At 43.8% G+C, this 18,400-nt stretch overlaps 1 protein-coding gene across 4 annotated transcripts in view; it reads right to left on the reverse strand.

Annotated features, from left to right (window-relative positions):
- The window catches only part of ADCY9 (adenylate cyclase 9), a 92,888-nt gene extending 76,785 nt beyond the window's left edge, over positions 1–16,103 (reverse strand). For all 4 annotated transcript variants that reach the window (XR_011741430.1, XR_010652422.2, XM_065851002.2 and 1 more), the window contains exon 1: positions 13,669–16,103. Coding sequence is in view for 2 of the 4 variants with exons in the window: in XM_065851002.2 (XP_065707074.1) it covers positions 13,669–15,367 (1,699 nt within the window). In the remaining 2 variants the exon portion in view is untranslated. The remainder of the gene's footprint in view (positions 1–13,668) is intronic.
- Between the last annotated feature and the right edge of the window lie 2,297 nt (positions 16,104–18,400).

The raw sequence follows: 18,400 nt of genomic DNA on the forward strand, positions 1-18,400 counted from the left end.
CAGTATGTTCTTTCTGTCTCCAACATCCCTAAAGCTAAATTCTGTTTCAGGAAACGGCACGAATCTCCCCAAAACACAGCATCAGAAAACTTCAGACTGTTAAAGGATCACTTCCTTCCTCCCAAATAAGTGCCACATAAAAATCCTCTCTCTTCTATAACTACTGTAACATCGCAGTAAGAGAAACTGCTATCTGTTTTGTATTAAGAAAAACAAAACAAAACCACCCCCGCTCCCCCCCCCAAAAACCAAACAACTTCTCCCATTTAAGTCGCAAGGCACAGAACCATGAGTGAAGGAATGCAAACCAAACAAAAAGATGCAGACAAGCAACTGGGAAAACATCACTAACAAGCATCTGCCACCCAAGCGCAGGAGAGCAGAACAAATACGGGGTTGCAGGACGAGAAAGAACTTCCAGAGGGGACAACACGGACATTCCTCCTTACAGACACAGCACCTACCCACATCCGTGAGATTTCAAATGCTGCTCTGCTGAACACCTGCAATTCTTAATCCTGTTTTTGAAATGACACCTGGTATCTCCACATCCCCTTACCTCTTCTAATGTCCTAATACAGATTCACCTTTTTAAGACCTCAAATTATTTTGCAATTTATTTATACTGCCATATTAAAAAGTACAATTCTCCCCTATACTCCCCTTACTTCGAGACACAAATGCTACAGGTAGAAAATGTGGGACTGTGACAGGGTATGAGAAAATATTCCCATTGCAGCCAAAAACAGTGTTTGCAAACAAACAGTGTCCAAAATGGAATTATCAAGCAATACACCCCGTGTCCCATTGAACAATAACAGAAATTGTAACTACTCCCTATTTAATCAGTTTATACCTGCTACAGCAGCAAGCACCTGGATTTCTGCACAAACCTCAAATACAGCATTTTGAGAATTGCTGTCAACAAAGGATTAGCACAGCTTCTTATTAACAAATGAACTCATTACCTGACCTCAGCACATAACAGCCCTTCGCATCACTTGTTCTACTACAAATACATTTCAGAAGTGAACACGTCTGACTGCTAGGGATTTAAACATGGTTTTAGGAGTCACATAGAAGGATTTACAGTAGAAATCTCAGTTACAGCAAGACAACACTTCATCGTCACATTTTCAGGATGTGTCTGGCAAGCTTCACATTAAAGAGTAAAAAAACTTACATTAGGAATAGTTAAAATTCACAGAACAGAAAGGTCAAGTAAACTATTCCAGAAGCTTTCTTAGAGCAAGCAGGAACACCACAAAACACAAACACCAAGACACCCAACAACAGCTATAACTGGAGTTTGATTAGGGATGACTTACCTCCTCTGGCAAATTATCAAATGGGCATGTCAGAAGAATGATGCATTCAGCCGGGCAAATGTCGAACGGGTTTTCAGGAATGGGTGACGCAGTTACAGATGAGAAGTTTATTCTTTAAGAAACTAAAGATACAGATCCTATACAGTTTTCAAAGCAAGCACTTGGCTCACTCTTACCACAGTATCCATGTACGAGTACATACATTTAATCCACACTAGTTATTCAAATACCTGGCTGTCTCTCCAGTTTATGTACTGTGCCTATGTGGTAGATTTTTATCGCCTGACAAGGGAAAGGAAAGAGTAAATATTAGACAGTAAAACTTCATTCTCTTTTTGTTATGGTTCAACTATATATTAGTATAAAAATATCCAAATGTATATAAATCAATAAATTTATTTTAGGCTTTCTTGAAAGAAAGGAAATGTACGAGATATGGCAAAGTCACATCAGGGATTAAAAAAAAAGATAAATAGTTTCCAGTTTTTGAGCATGGTTATTTGTCTTACAAGGTTCTGAGAGAGCCATTACCAACTCAAGCATAGGAATGGGACCATTGCTGGTTTGGTCCAACACTGAATTCAAGCTGCCGTCTCCTTCTTTCTTTGCGCACCCCCTCTGCCGTGGGGAGCGGGACAGCACATGTGGAATAGGTTACTGGTGCTACCAGCTCCCTGCTTTCCGCTGTCATCATGTGAGTGGGAACCTCACTGGGGCTCAGTGCCACCGTTCCTCGCCACCTGGAAAGCACAGGTAACAGCACAGGCTTCCAATTAATCCAATACCACTTCTTCTCTGAGAAGTGCCTCATTCCATAAATAAAGATCAAAGGACCAACCCTTTCAGTGAGCATCTAATATCAGCTACACTTTACTGGCTCGTTTTCCGTAAGATCTTCTAATAGTCATTGCAGTTGAGTTATAATTTTACATATGCATTGAAAGAGCAATAAAAACTCTTGTAACTACTCCTACCATCTTTCATTCCCAAGTCTGTGTTTATAGCTTTAACTCTTGTACTTTGTGTCCATTCTATACTGAATCACCCAAATACAGCAGCAAGGACCTTTATAACACCATTTTGCTTTACCTGTATTTGTGAAAGTCATTTGTTACATTTAAAGTTGTCTTATTTAGATAAACTATAGACACACTCAATGTATTTTAACTGCAGTTCCTGAATTGAATATTATGTATTTCCCCTACACAGACTGTTGTGTTGCCATAATGTCCCAGAGATCACATTTAACAAACACACAGAGTCCAGTTATTTCCACAAATCAATAATTCTGCTATTAAAAACAACTGGCTCTTGGAAATGAAACAACTATAACTGTAAACTTTAACAGAGTGCCATTTGAATTAGGAAGATTTAGTGTTTAAAAAGCTGCACCAGACATCGGTGGGCACGGTCCAACTGCTGGGCTTACTAAGCAGCGCAAGAATTAACAAATCCTGTACTCCAAACGGGTTAGACAAATAATGCACTGTCAGCACAACCTAACACCACAAAGCCTTCTCCATTACAGCAGCAGCAGAACAACCCACACAAATTTACAACCGTATTGGCTGCACACTTGTCTATGACTGATAGTAGGCTAGTACAAGTCGAATCACAACCCAAGTCCCAAAACGCAAATGTAGTGCACTGTATTTAAGTGATTATCTAATACACTACTCTGAAAAAGCACTGGTAAGTATGGAAGCCTAGCAGGCAAATATCCTAACTTGAAAAAAAAACCCACGAACTTAATCTAAATTATAAGACAATTTCCAACTTTGTCACCTCCTGAAATCTTGGAAAGAATTATATGCTTAACAGATGTACTACATTTTAAATATAGCCACATCATGTACACATTTTTTTAAAACACTTAAAAAGCGCTGTGCCTGATCAAAAAGTCTTCCGTATGGTCTGATTTGCTTTCAGTACCTGATAATGGACGCAAAATCATTACCAGCTCCTAAAGGGCAAACAGCCATTGCCAGACTGCCCCTGTCTCTGCGCAAGGGTAAGCGACAAAGCACAACAGTCGTCCCAGTGCTCACAAACTTGCACCTTCCCCTCGGTGGCCTTTGCCTGCACATTAAAAAAAAAAATTAAAAAATAAAAAAGGCATCTCTTATCTCCTTTTTTCCCCATGCCCTACATCAGACAAAGCAAGAGACCGCAGGCTCAGTTACCATGAGGAGCAGACTGGATTCAAAGCCATCTCTGCCACTGTGGCAACCACCTCCTTTTTCCAGATCTGGTCTCCCACGAGCAGCACTGTGAGCTGGGCACATCCCATGTTGTGCTGCAGCCACCACTGGGAGAGGTCTGAAAACCTCTCCCACCTTCTCTTATCAGCAGGTACATTTTATGCTGCTCCTTATTAAATACAGGGAGCTAAGCAAACTTTCATTTTAAAAAGCCACCCACTTGATGAACATCTACTCATTTGTGCTACAAGAATTAAGCACACTTTCCAAGCTGATTAAACATGATTCAAACATTTTCTTTTTCAGAAATAACAGACTACAAAGACAACTCAGAGTATTTTCACATAAGAAACATCCTAAGGATGCACATGTTTACTGAAATGTTATGTATATACACACATATACCTATCTATAAAACCAAAATAACTCACAACAGTTTTCTGTAATAAAGATTTTTGGATTTATTTGTGGAAAACTATAGTCAAAGACCAAATTAAAGTATCTGACACAGGTAAGAAAATGTGACTTCGGTAAAGACTGGCAGACCTTTTGTTTACCCCTGTATCCACAGCAAATTCCAGCAGCAGCAATGTTTCATAACCAAAGACGTATATGTTATTTTAACATCGTCAGCAGAAAAATTCAGATCATTATGGATTCCAGAACCTAGGGTGAGGCATGGGGTGTGTGTGTTTCTCTTAAATGGTTTACTAGGGTTATAAAACACCTTGTAACACATTTTCTCATCCTCACGTATTTTTAAGAATGATTTCTGCTTCTAGTTAATGCCACATTGCCAAGCAGCAACTAAAACATTAAATATTATTCGGACTGTCTCATTAGTAACTCATATGTACATATGAGATGGAATCTCTTTCAGAAACTGTATCTTAGTAGCAAAGTCAGTCCTAAATAGTGAGTCGGGGCAAACAAGTGAAATGCTTTTGCTTTCCTACATAGTGTTATCAAATCAGAACCGATTTTTAAAAACTGGAAATAGATGGGAAAAGTTTCAAAAGTCTTGGATCAAAGCCTTTTTATCTGCTGCTGTCATTTCACTGTGGACGTGTGCGACACTACCAAGTCTCCATGTTCCTTCTGGCAGCCTGTGGCCACTTCTCTCAGTGCAGTCTGAACACAGACTTCCCAGAAACACCAACAGCTCCTACTAAGCATCACGCTGCCTAAACAAAGCAAATTTGGAGCTAGTGTTGTACCTGGTCTCTTCACGAATAATGCCTTTACAGGAACATTTCCTCATTACATCCTGTGTTTAACATCGGTCTTGTCAAGTCCTGAGCATTTCCAAAAGATTTATCTGCTGTACTTTCGTCCAAGTCAGTCAGAGGTTAAAGACACTTAGTACCTTACAGGACAGACTTCACACGTCCACTAAACAAGAGGTAAAAAATGCAAGGCTTTGATTCCAAGAACTGCTGGGAACAGCAATGCTAGAGCTTTGCTGGGAGGTCTTTTGGAAATAGCAAACCTAACGTAATATTCTGTAAAGAAAATAAAAATCTATTCCATATATGAAGCATATGCATCTACGTCAAAAATCAAAGCTGCACATCTCAAAATGTTCCACTTCTGACTCAAATATCCTTGGTTTATGCAATGAATGTAAAGAATTAGGCATCCAGTATCAGAAGTTTTCTTATGTTTCCTGTAGGTTGAATCAATATTAATGGCATCTTTGATCATAGACTTTTTTTTTTGCTTATTGTGCAGTTAAGCACAGTCAACCAAATCTCAGCCACTTTGGCTCTTAAAACACATCAACAGGTATTACCATAATTGTTATTGATTATGGATTAGCTTTGCTTTCCACTTTCTCCTCCTCCCTCTCTTTTCAGGAGGGAAAAAAAAAAATTTCTCTTGAGGTCTATAATTAACAAGACTGGAAGGAAACTAAGACTCTGCATGGCCCCTCTCCTCCCTTTGCATTGGGACCACCTCTGGTTTAAAGAACCACCTGGTCAGCAGGAACCTTCAGCCCATGACAACACCCACACAAGCGAATGTGAGTTAACTTCAGCTGAAGGTTTAAAAAAAGCAGCAGCAAAAGGAAAGCAAATTGCTCTTGCACCAGTAGCTATTCAAGATGCTACATGTATAGCAAGAGCTTTTCCTTTGTTTGCAGGTTTCTGTATACGCTAAGCAGCGGTCAGAAGGAAAGGTCCATTACCGAGCTAGTGGATTTAATTTCACTAGTTCCTCTGCACTGTTCCAGCTCTGGAGATTTTATAAGTAACACTATTTTGTGACAATAATGTGATTTCTAAATTTATCAAGTCAAGTTGAAGACAACAGCTTTAGAAGTGCAACAAGAAGAACAGTAAGTTCTACCAGTGAAATAAAGACTTGCAATATAATCATTGTTGTTTATATGGTTTGCTAAGAATTCACACATTAAGTTACTATTGCAAATAACAAAGGCAAAAAGGTTTTGGGCAATGGTAAAGGGGCATTTTGAATCTTATGAATGCTAGGTGAAGAAATACATCTAGAACAGTTTGTTCCTTCACCATGAAAAATATCTGTCTCTAAAGCCACATACCTAGTAAGTCTATTGCTCTGTGCTAAAATATGTGCAAGACAAGAAAAAAAAAAAAGAGACTATTCATTTGATGAAAAAAATTGGCTTGAAAGGGCAGTAGAGGTTCCTAGTACAGTCCAATACTGACAAATGCGAGATAAGCCTGACCAGCCAAATCTGTCCTATTGCCCAAGACAGCACCAGTGCCCCAACATGACATTCAGGAAAAGAAGAAGCTGTAACACTATGGTACAACCTCCAGTTTATACTTCACTTCCAACTGCCGCTTCACATTTCCACCAATTAGTACTTGGGAGCAAACAGCTACACTTCCAAAACCTGCATGGTTTTGCTTTAAATCCAATTCCAACATTTTTCTACAAACCTATGAAACAGCCATCACAATTATGCAAACTTATACAACAGAACCTGTTAAATGAGTTAAATGAGGCTATATTGACGAGCTGGCTTCTTTGCAATAGCAGCTCCCACTGGAAGTTACAAATTTAAAGGCTACGATTTTTTTCTTTCTTTCTTTCTTTTCAAGGGACAGAAATGAGATTGAAAATCATCTAAAAATAGCAGAGAATTTTCAAGTGTCAGCTGTGACAGAAAGAGGAATGGCTGTCTCTTCTTACAGAGCCACGATGGATGGAGTGAGCTTGTGATTCAGGATCAAGAGAGAGAGAGAGATAGCTTACACACCAACTGTAGATGGTAGAAAATAATTTTAATTTACTAATTTTAGTAATATTCCAGGACAATATACAGCAACTTGAAATGCAATGAAACTGTACTTTGTTTTAAAGTGGTGGATGTTAATTCTTATATATCTCGCCTGCCAGAAGGAAAAGTGAAGTACATATTGTGAAATAACTGCAAAAAGAGTTTTAAACAACCCATTCAAATCATGCATCCTCCTCATGACAGAAGATGAATATAAATTATGTGTCTTTGACTTTGTTTTGTCTTTTCCATCAATCTTTTTCCTCTAAAAGCCACAGTGTCAAGGCTCTTATTTAAAGAAGTTCTCTTGCATTTAAATAGTCCCCCACCTATCTCTGAAGATTTATTGATGTAAATGGAAAGAAGGAAGAAGAGAGCTCAGACTTGTTATTTGCAGGGTACCTGTCTATACTGCAGCAGCTATGTTTTCGGTAGCTGAAGAGAAAAACATCAATTAAGGACTCTGCAGATGACAATCACCGAATGCAGCCAAAGACATGGCGTCCCTCCAGTATTACGGGACCTCAGATTTCAGCACTCATCTTTCCCATGTACCAGAACAAAGCCCCACTCCTGCCATGCTCACTTCAACTCTTGGAGGATGTAAACACCCTAAGGTCTATTGAAACTGTTACTTCACAGTGCTCACAAAGGCTTAAACAGGCAGAGCTGCAACACTTCGCAAGCAGACTGTCAGTATTGCCTTGATTTATTTTTTAATTAGTGTCAGGACGCAAAATAAATTGAAACTGGAGCTCACCCTGTTAAATAAAGTATATGGTTAGAATCACCCTCCATGCTGTACAAAGCGGAGAATCTTAGAAAGATACTAACTATGCTTGTAAACTGTTTTTCACTGTGTGCAGTCAAATTAGCCCTGAAGTATGTTATCAAAACTCAAAGCCTCAAAACCCAACGTCCAAGTTTCCCTTAAATAATAAAAATAGCTTAAGTGTGACTGTTTTTTAATTGAGATATTTTTCTACTTAATCTTACACAAATAAAACAACGAGCAACTCGACAAATCTTCCTCAAAATCTGGAGGAATTGTGACCTTCCTGCAGATGTCATAAAACCAACCTGGCAGTAAAGCTGGCCAGTGCTAACGCACAAATCCATAGGTTTCCTTTCAGAAAAAGTCACATAATTGCATCATGTAAAATATTTGGAAAGCTCAGTAATCACTAGTTCTTCATACGAAGTTACTTCTTTTGTTCATAACTATGAAACACATCTTCACCGTGTGAAGACGTGACAAAAAAATAGGCTGAGCCACTATATTCACCTCCTTTTCTTTTTGCTAAACATGGTAAAACTACAGATCACATCAAAACACTAAATCAATGTAGAATTTACTTCTTCTAGCAATGTACCTTCACGCAACTTACCTCTAATTATAAGTCTTTAGCTGTCACTGAATACTTTTCATTTTTTAAATACAGGAGTGAAGTCAACCTGTGTACAGTATTTTATTTTCAGTCTCACACTTGAAAATAAGATCATGAACCACTACCTCAATAATACCAGTTAATAGGTCGGGTTAGGTAAAATTGATAAGCGGGCAATTCATTAAAAGGTTCTTTCTTAGGACTCTGAATTTTGTTTTGTGGAAAAAGGGAAATGTGTACGTATGCCTATGTCACTATCACTTAAAAAACCAGTAAAATTTGTTCTGTCAGCTGTTGCCTGACCATCAGATTAATACTAAAATACATGAAATTCAGAATTACAATGTCTGTTACAAACGAGTTCAGTAAACATTAAAAGCCAGTATCTAAAGATTTACATTTATGGAACACGATGCAACTAGAGGTTGAATGGGAAGACCTGCACAGCAGCTGGCAACAGACAAGATCGGCACCATGACCTCCTGCTCTCATCCCAAAAACACTCACTATGAGAGTAAAGCTGCTCTTAGCCAAGCCACAGAGCAAAGCTGAATCCGCACAGAGCTCTCTGCAGAGCTGTCCTGCTGGCACAAGCACAAACCTTCTCCACTCACGCTACGCCCAGCAAGCTGGGCTCAAAAAGCTAAGGAAAACTTTTGTCTTATCTTTCATCTACCTGGGAACTTCCAGAAGCACAGGACAGCTCCAAGTCCTCTGTGCACAGGGCTGGTAAAAGACAGAAAGATGGGACAGGCAGTAAGGGTATAATCATGGTCTTCCCCTGACCAGCTGCAAAGGGAACAGAAATTCAGCGACTCATTTCTTCATAACCTTATCTTGGACTTCTGTCTTTCAGGAACATCCACACTGTGTTCCCTGGAACCCAAACCCGAAGAAGCAGCAGAGTATCAAGTCACCAGGCAGAGCTGCATCCCACAGTCTGCCAAGGGAAAAGCATCCTATGGGTCACAGGTTGCCACTGTGTAAAGCACATGGCTATTTATGGAGAAATAATAACCTTAAATTACATTAAAAGGTTTCAATACTGAGTAAAATTGTGATTTTTATAACAGATTTGCTTCATTAAAAAAATGTTTAAAAGTAAAGTGGATATTAAAAGAACCATGGAGAACAGGGAAAGACTATACAGTAAGCTACAGATCTTGTCAGGAATGGCCACCAGCTGCCACAGGTGAACTGGTGGATTTTCAGGCAACCAGCGCTGAGAGAGCTGACCTTCCCCTGGAGCCATCACCGACACAGCTGGGTTGGCCAGGTGACACACTGCACCAGATTCACTTACATTTTCTCCATGATGAAGCAAATGGCAAAAGTCAGAGAGAAAAACATGTCTGTATCTTCTAGGGCTTCTAACTAAAGTTCAGCAATCAAGCCATTCCTTGAGGCAAACTGAACAAGGAGGTGTCTTGCTGTAGAAAGTTTGGGAATCCTTTAATAACAATGACTCAAACAAGAGTATCAGCATATATACAGATGCCCAAAATGAAATAATGGTTCTGCTGTACTATGCTCTATAAACAGAGAGAAAGCATTCTTGCCCCCACATGCTTATGTATTTTGAGCACTCAAAAAAAAAAGGGGAAAAAAAAAAATGCTGGTGACCCTGGTATTTCTGGAAATGTTGCTGGCTGGCTGGTAAATAGCAATACTGTGACCTCCTAAGTAACAAGAAAGAAAAATGCAAACAACCAAGAAGAACAGGGCAAAACAAAAACATTTCCATAAGCAGAACTTTTTATATCCTGACAAGAGATCTCTGACTCCACCAAGTCCAGAAGGGACACATTAACGTGTATTATGTGAATCTCAGTATCTCATAGTCTACAACAAATGTATTTGTTGGGAAGTTCGGCATGAAAACAGAAAAAGTAAATTGTCTGAAGGCCTATGGTAATTTTTTTATGGCAGATATAATTGAACTGTTGTCTAGGGTTTATCTGTAGACCTCGAAATATCAGCACAGCATTGCTCTCCTGCACTCCCCTCACACCCAAGGGGATCTGGTGCTGTGAAAATAGACGGCCTAAGCAATCTAAAAACAAATAGGCAGAAACAGGCAAAAACACTGCAAGGCCATCAGTGGCTCACCCTCTTCGCTGTTTTTTTTCAAACACCATCTACTTAATTCAGAAGTCAGAAACACAAAGCAACATAGCAGCACCCCACTTCTTGCAATAAGGAGCCAAGGAAACAAAGGTAGAAGAACAGATATTTCCATCCTAAAAAATTTAAGTGAACCACAAAACAGCACAGGGAGATAAAAATTTAGTTTTGCCTTGTCTATTCCAAAAAACAAGGAACAGCACTAGCATAACAGGGGGGGCACATACATTAGTATTTCAAATGGAACGGAGAACGCCATTTTGAAACAGCTGGCCCAATTCACTCCCACATATCCCGCTTTGGTGCACACTGTAGAGCTGTACCTGGATTCCTCCGGGTGAACCGAACCAAGAGGCTCACTCCAGGAGCACACCTGATGTGCTCCAACCACAGAGGTACTTTCGTTCAACGACCCAGCCCAGAACTAGCCTTAGGTAGAAGTCCTGAAATGTGCATAATGCAGGCACTGAGGTCTTGGCACCTCCAATTTTGCTCTATGAAGAGTTTACCTGATCATGTTGACTTAGTCTCAGAAAGATGGCTGAGACCACTGCAGCAGCTCAGACCATTAAGAGATAATAAACTAGACATACAACATGAAAAAAAAAAAAAAAGGATATCATTAAGATACCAATGGTTGAAAAGAAGATGAGAAGTGAAGTACTGGTAGAGAGACAAAGCTTCTGCCTATTATCTCCACAGCACTTTCATACTTGAAAAGAGTATGATGTATGACATAATTAAACAACCACAAACTTCCTCCTCTTTATCACTACTATCAATGGATTCTCAGGGAAAATAATAAAACAAAGCTTCCTAAAACAGCACCTCCATTCACAAAACTGAGCAGGTGTTTGGCAGAGGACAATTAATTAAGAGGTGAAATCTCAGTTTCCTCTATTAAATCTCAGAGCTGCTCCTTAACAAAACCCTCCCCTGCAGCAGGTTCCAGCCGCCCGCCTCTGGCACTGCTGTTAGATTGCTTTTATCATTGCCTTTTTTTTTTCCCTTGATGCTATTTACCTACCAGCCAAGTAATCTGACTGCAGAACAAAGTACTGAGGAAAGAGGAAAAATGGGCAACTCCATAGCACCCACCACATGTCCTGAGAGTCTGGGCACTGGAGGGACAGGGACTACAAGTGCCACTGACCTGTGGATCCAGGCAGTCACAGCATCTGCGTGGTTTAGGAGTACACACAGACTCCAATGTCTGTAACTATATAAGACATTGATAAGAAATGGAAGCTAATTACAGTTCCAAAACAAAATATAGAAAAGGGAAAAAACCCAACCCATATTCCTCATTAAAGCAATTCTTACCACATGCTCCACGACTGCTTTCACAGTTAGATTTCAAGGTAATAAAATACAGCTAAAATGTCAGTCTACAAAGCATACTTCATCTTACCTAGATTGCATTTCAGTTTGTTCATTCGTAGTGCCCTGGTTAAAGTTGGACCTGTGAAAGTCATTCAAATCTGCAAAATCCAAACCCCTGTACTGATGAGACACAGCAGCCTATGCATGCCTGCTCGCAATAAATGTAACCAAGGACAGAAGTCTGAGAAAGGCCATGAGGAATACACTGCTGGTACAGGGTATAATTGCTCTACACAGTGCTCTTGCAACCTCCAAGAAAATATAAACAAATAAAAATATTTAAGAGCAGTACCCTCAGTCTCCACAAATAGGTTCATGTCACTTTGTGATTAGTGATATCAACTACAGTTATAAATTTAGCAAAATTACTTAATTTAATTTGTTGCCACAACTCAGTCTTCACACTGCATCTGGCTGTAAAGGTAGATGGAAGAGGAAAATTAGGAACTTAACTATCACACGGTTGTTTCTCTACAACCTATTCACTTTATTTTCACTAGAACAGCAAGATTCAGCTTAGAGTAACAGAGAAATTACGTCTGATGCTTTTTTCTTGAAAGCACACTTCCACCAAAATACACCAGTGTCAACAGTTTTCAAGGAAATTAACTGAATCTGTATTTTTAGAAACTAAACAGAAAGCTGAAGCCCAGGGACACACATCTGCTTTAGTTCTAAGGCTTCCAGCCACCAATGTCATTGTCGATATTTTTTTCTCCCCGTAAGCCTCTCATTTCAGCCCTGTTGCCATATGCATGTGGACAGCCAGCTCACCAAAAATAAGTATTTGTGTCACATCAAAATAAGCACCTGCCACAGGCGAGTGGCCTGCCATTACCACTTCCACCACTGTTTTGCAATACTCTCTCCCTGTCCTTACTCACTGACACTTCCACAGCCATCCAGGCCTCCTTTTGTATTTGTCACAACAAATATCTCCTTCCTCCATCACAGCACTGTCCTGTGACTCTTTCAGTTCCTTCCACTCCATCTTCAACATTTTTTTTTTATAAAAATGAATACACTTATAAACAGAATGAACAGGCTCACATAGTATAAAAGAGTTTGCAACATATTCCACTCCCATTTTGATTCGTCTGCTCCCCACCCTGGGCTACAAGCACTGCAGACAACTCAATACCCCTGCCAAAGGCACAGCACTGGAGACACAACTTTTGCTAACGAGACAATTAAACCCTCACCATGTACAATCCTCCTGCATGCGCCCCTGAGTGCTGCTAGAAAGCAGTCAAGGGTTTCATTTCAAAATGAATACCGTGCAGAAAAATGAAAATCGAATCCTCAGCCAAGCCATAAGGGGAACTGAAAGATCCCTCATTTTCTTTTCCGAATGGTAAATTTACAGTTTCATCCCCAAATCCTTAGAGCTGCAGAAATGAGCCTCTGCCAGCTCACTCAACCACCTGAGTAACTTTTTCCAGCCTAACTTCAAACTGTAACAACTTGCTATATCTAACTGCCAAATCTACAGTGCTCATTTCTTTCTGTGAATCCAGCTGTCATTTTTCCTAAATGTCTTCACAGTCCCAACTCTACCAATGCCAAAAAAAAACTTTTCACAGATATACATAATTTTGCAAAACACATATGCTCTATGTATGGCAGATGAAGTCAATTAACAAGTTTACTTACTGAATTAAAGGATGACACACAACAGTAAAACAAAAACCTCTTAGAGACAGCAAACACATTAACCTTCTCCTCCCTACAACGTCATACTCTCACAAGGAGCAATGAGGAGTTTTGAAGTACATTTTGAGTATCCCAGAAGATCTTTCATGCTTATCTCTATGGCATCATTTATTCCATAATTCCCATGGTTTGTGATCACCAGCATGCAGACTTCAATGTAAAATGTGTTCAACTTGCAAGTCAGCAAGCAGAAAACATGCACAAGGGAAAATATATTCCCACAAAAGGGGAAAAAAAAAAAGTGAGCACAAAATAAAAGCACATACCTTTTAACTGGTCGGCTACCACACTCTGACCAACTCGCTCAATCACCTTTCCATCCTCCATTTCGTAACGATCATCCAAATATTTTGCAGTAGCTTCCGAAATATGGACTTTTCCAGCCACCCCTAGCTGCTCCATCAGATTGGCCAAATTGACATCATTGGACCACACATCAAACTTGAATCTCCTCATTCCCAAAATGCCACACAGGACTGTTCCAGTGTGAACACCGACTCTCATGTTCACCATTTCTTTTTTCTCTTGGCAAAACTGCTCAATGGCTTTAATCATACCTAAGCCCATCTCGATGCAGCAGTAAGCATGATCTGCCCGGGGCTCTGGGCAGCCAGCGACGCAGTAGTAACAGTCTCCCAAAGTGCTTATCTTCTCACATTTAGTGTCCTCGCACAGACGGTCGAAACGTCCAAACAGGTCATTTAGGAGTCCCACCAGAGCGTGGGCAGACTTATTGGCACTCATTTTTGTGAAGCCAACAATATCTGCAAACAAAATGCTCACTTGCTCTATCTGCTGCATTTTAAAAGGACGGAATATTATGGGGGTTTTCTGTATGGAGGGCTTCTTCTTCCTGTTTTTGGGGCTTGAGGTGGAATGACGTTTGATGGAGTTTTCACTTTCATCATCCCCCTGCTTCATTAAGTCATCAGCTATTATTCTTGGCATAACAGAATGAATCATCCTCTCTTTGAGGGCTTTTTCCACTTCCAAGTCTTTTCCATGCATGATGGATTGCCCCACTTTCAGGAATGTGCTTCTCGATCTGACTTCGGACATGATAAATAAATGAATACCGATGGCGTGGATGCAGATGTGCAGAAAGGCTTTACTCAACAGCTCCCAGTAAACTGCACCAGCTCCAACAAGTGTAAAACAGTTCTCGTCACGGAAGTGATAACCGAAGGTCTCAAAGAGGACCGAGTACGACAGTCCCAGAAACAAGCTTAAATACAAGGGTAAGTGCATGACCGTGTAAAGCAACAAGAGCACTTCAATACACATAGAAAAACTGCCTACTTGAGAAAGACAAGTGTCTGTAGGATCTGTCGGGGAAGTCTGATTGGACATGTCACCACTTCCTGAGACAGGTTTCAGAGCCTGGAACTGCGGAGCGAGAGTCAAAGCAAAAACCAGGAGGGTGAGTATCAGTGAAGTCCACACATAATGGCGAGCGTAAGTCTTAGTGAAAGTGAACACAAAAAAGGCTACACATACCAAGAGAAAGCACAGAGCCGGCACCATGAAAACAATCCGTTTCTCTCTCATGTGTATGCCAAAGTAGATGCCCCAGAGAAGGCAGGCCACGCCGATGTAGAACAGCGCATAGCGAAACCTGCGCTGCGTCTGCGGGAAGCATCTCTCCATGCAAGCCTCCTCCAGGTTGTTGGAGTCGAACTTGGGATTCCACCACTTGGACGAGGCCCTCTCGAAGAGCTGCGGCAGCTTCTTCTGCCGGCGGAGGCCGGGGCCGCTGCCGCCAGCTCCACCAGCTCGGCGGGTGCCCCCCGACTCCCCCGAGCTGCAGCTGGAGGAGATGCTGTACTTGCAGTGCTTGGCAGAGGAGCAGCCCTGGTGCTGCTTGGGGTTGATTTTCACGGTCACGCTGTTGCTGTCCCCGCTGGAGTCGCAGCTCACCTCGGTGCTGTGGTGATGCAGCAGCTGCTGGTGCGGTGGGGAAGCCATGTTGTCAATTGCTCCCGAAGAGCCCGCTCAGGAGTTGGGTCTCTCAGGCTGCGAAAGCCACCGGGCTCCTCGGAGAATCGCCTCTAGTCTCCTCCCGCTGCCACCGCCGCCTGCGCGGAGGGGCGGCCGGGCAGCGCCGCGGCGCTCCGCCGCTCGCTGGGCTCGGCACACGGGGCGCTGGGGCGCGGGCAGCCCCACATATTCCCCCCGCCTCGCACGCCTCCGCCGGCCGGGCAGGGCCGGGGCTGCCGCCCGCCGCTGGCCCCGTTCCCGCAGCCCTGCCGAGGCGCGGGGCGGGCGGCGGCTCGCTCAGTCCCGCGGGGGGTACGCCGGGCCCCCGCCGGGAGGGGACCGCTCCTCCATGTCGGCTGCAGCTGGCCCGCGGCTTCCTCCCCTCACGGCCGCCGCCAACGGGCCGGTCCGCGCCGCCCCTCTCGCCCGCCCAACCGGGACGGCACCGGCGGCCGCCCCCTAACGGCCTGCGCGGCGCCCCCGCCCGCCAACGGGGCCCTGGGCCCTCCGCCGCCTCGCGCTTTCCTGGCGCCGCAGGCAGCGCCCGGGCGAGAGAGCGAAGTGCCCCTGCGGCGCCCCTCGGCCCCCGGCGCGGAGCTCGGCTGCTCCCTCCTCCTCCTCCCCGTCGCCTGCCGCGGGGCCGGTCCCGGTGCCGTCACCCCTCCCGGCGGGGTGGTGCCGCGCCGCCGCGGGGAGCTCCGTGCCCTGGCGGGGGCCGGCCCGCCCGCCTGCGCGCCGCCGTCTGAGGGGAGGGGAGCGGCGGGGGCGCGCTCAAGCGCGGGCGGCCGCCGCCACCACCATCTTCCTCACGGGGGCGGTGGCTGGGGGGGGGCTGCGGGCACGCGGCCCCGCCGGCCAACGGGGCGCGGCGCCGCAGCGGGAGCGCGCACCCCCTCCCGCTCCCCGGCCTGACGGGCGTGGGGCGGCAGCCGGTGCTGGCGCACGGACACCGGCCCTCAGAACCCCGGGCGCGCCCCTCTCCCCCAGAGACGGGTGCGGGGGCCGATTTATCCCCCCGTGAGGCAGCGCCAGCCCCGCGGCGGCAGCGGGCGGGGAGGGCTGACAGGGCCGGGCCGGCGCGGGGGCAACGGGGCCGCAGCCGGGCGGGTACCTCAGAGCGTCCCCGGGCCCGGCCTCTCGCTGCCCCCGGGCCGCCCCTGGCCCGGCTGACAGTTGCCATGCGCAAACACCGCGCACTCCAGCGAACAATTTAACCTTTCCGCAGCGCGCTGCGAACTTGCTGGCTGATTTTTGTCCCCTTTCTTGGCTTGTTTATACCCGGCGCTATCTCGCCCGCGCCGCTCCCCCGGTGTCATTATCTCTTCCTCCCAGGCGGCCCCGATCTCTCCCTCCTTCGCGGGGTTTCTCCCTGCGCTCGCCTCAGCTTCGGCCCCGCTCCCCATCCGGCCCCGTTGCTCGCAGGTGATGTTCCCAAACGCTCTCTCCTCTCTGCTCACCCCGCTCCGATGCTTGTCCCGCTCTCTCCCTGCGGTGCCTCCCGCTCCCTCAAGCCCCGTTGCTGTTTCTCCAGACGATCCTTTCCCGGTCGGGAGCCCCCAAAGTGACCGCCCCACAGCACCGAGCCCCTTCTCCTCCGAAAACACTGCGGGTCGGTAAAATGTACTCTCTGTTTTTTTTTTCCAAACGGTAATAGAAAATATGAGGCCAGTTACTGGAGCTGAAACCGGCTGGGTTTTTTATTTCGTTTCCTTTCTAAAGATACTGTGCGGTAACCAGGCTGTAAAATGTGTTTTTATTATTGTTTTGAAGAAATTTGCATTTCCTGACGTGCTCAAACAGCAAAACAATCTCTAATAAAAAATTCCAGTCAATAGTAATAATTGTTTTCGTTTTGCTAGGACACAGAGATCTCTCGAATTCCAACTAATGGCTCGGGCTGATCAATATTTTATAACGAGAGCTGCTTACCATGCCACTCCTGCATAAACACTGTTGGGAATAAAGAAACCCCTGAGCTGACAGAGCGGAAAAGAAGGATGGCCTCCTGGACTTGCCTATTAATTGATAAATTTACTAAGACTTCTTTGCAACCTTTTATTGATTCACCTAAATGTACTTTAAATTACATTTTTACTTCATAAAGGATGATGAATTTATTTAATCTGGAGGATTAAACAAGTGTGACAACTTCAGGTATTCAGAGACATTGTAGAAATTTGGTGGAAAAAGGAAAGAAGATTTTGCCTCAATGGCAAAATATTTAGGGTAAAACTACCTGTGTTTTTTAACTTTGTTGTGTAAACCTGTAAGACTTAGAGATAGGGTGATTTGGACTTTGAGATGTAAGAGGTACTGGATTTCAAGCATAATTTTATTTTAGCCTTGCTTTATGATGGTATGGTTTTATTATTATTGTTTATGACGTCCTTACTCAACTGCCAGTCTGGCTCAGCTCAGCCTTTCCCTCTGAAAAGGGCAGAAACTACAACGAGCTGCAGTATGGGGGGGAAACAGGAAATAATTTGAGCCCATATTATTTCTAAGTAAATCAGGATGTCGTTGAAAAGAATGCCAGGGTAAATTTTCTTTCAGTTGAAGATGTGATTTTTCTCCTTGCTATCAATAAAGTCACAATTTCATTCAGTTCCTTTGGCCTAGGGTGACTAAGAGTGCATGGGCAGTAAATAGGTAAAACATTAGAGTACAAGTAAAACGTTAGAGTATAGTAAAAGCTCAGGCCCTTCAAATTGGTATTTACTACTGAAACTTGCCTGGGTAGGCTTTAATTTTGATTTTCATCTCAAATGAAGATGCGAGGTCATGCCTTCATTCGACATAAAATTGTTGGGCAGCGACTTGTGTGTGAATGCACAGGAAGGAGGTAGTTCAGGTGCATTTGTGCTGCATGTAGAGAGTTCATGTGCACGAGTGTGCTCACACTGTCAGATGTGGGGGGCCACTCATGCGGATTTTCCCTGCGTGCACACAGAACTCTGAGACCAACACTTTGGGCACGAAGGTATGTGTGTGCAGGGGGCGGAGGACAAGCAGAAGCAGAGC

This window comes from Patagioenas fasciata, chromosome 15 (genome assembly GCF_037038585.1).
Source record: "Patagioenas fasciata isolate bPatFas1 chromosome 15, bPatFas1.hap1, whole genome shotgun sequence".
NCBI classification, from domain to species: domain Eukaryota; kingdom Metazoa; phylum Chordata; class Aves; order Columbiformes; family Columbidae; genus Patagioenas; species Patagioenas fasciata.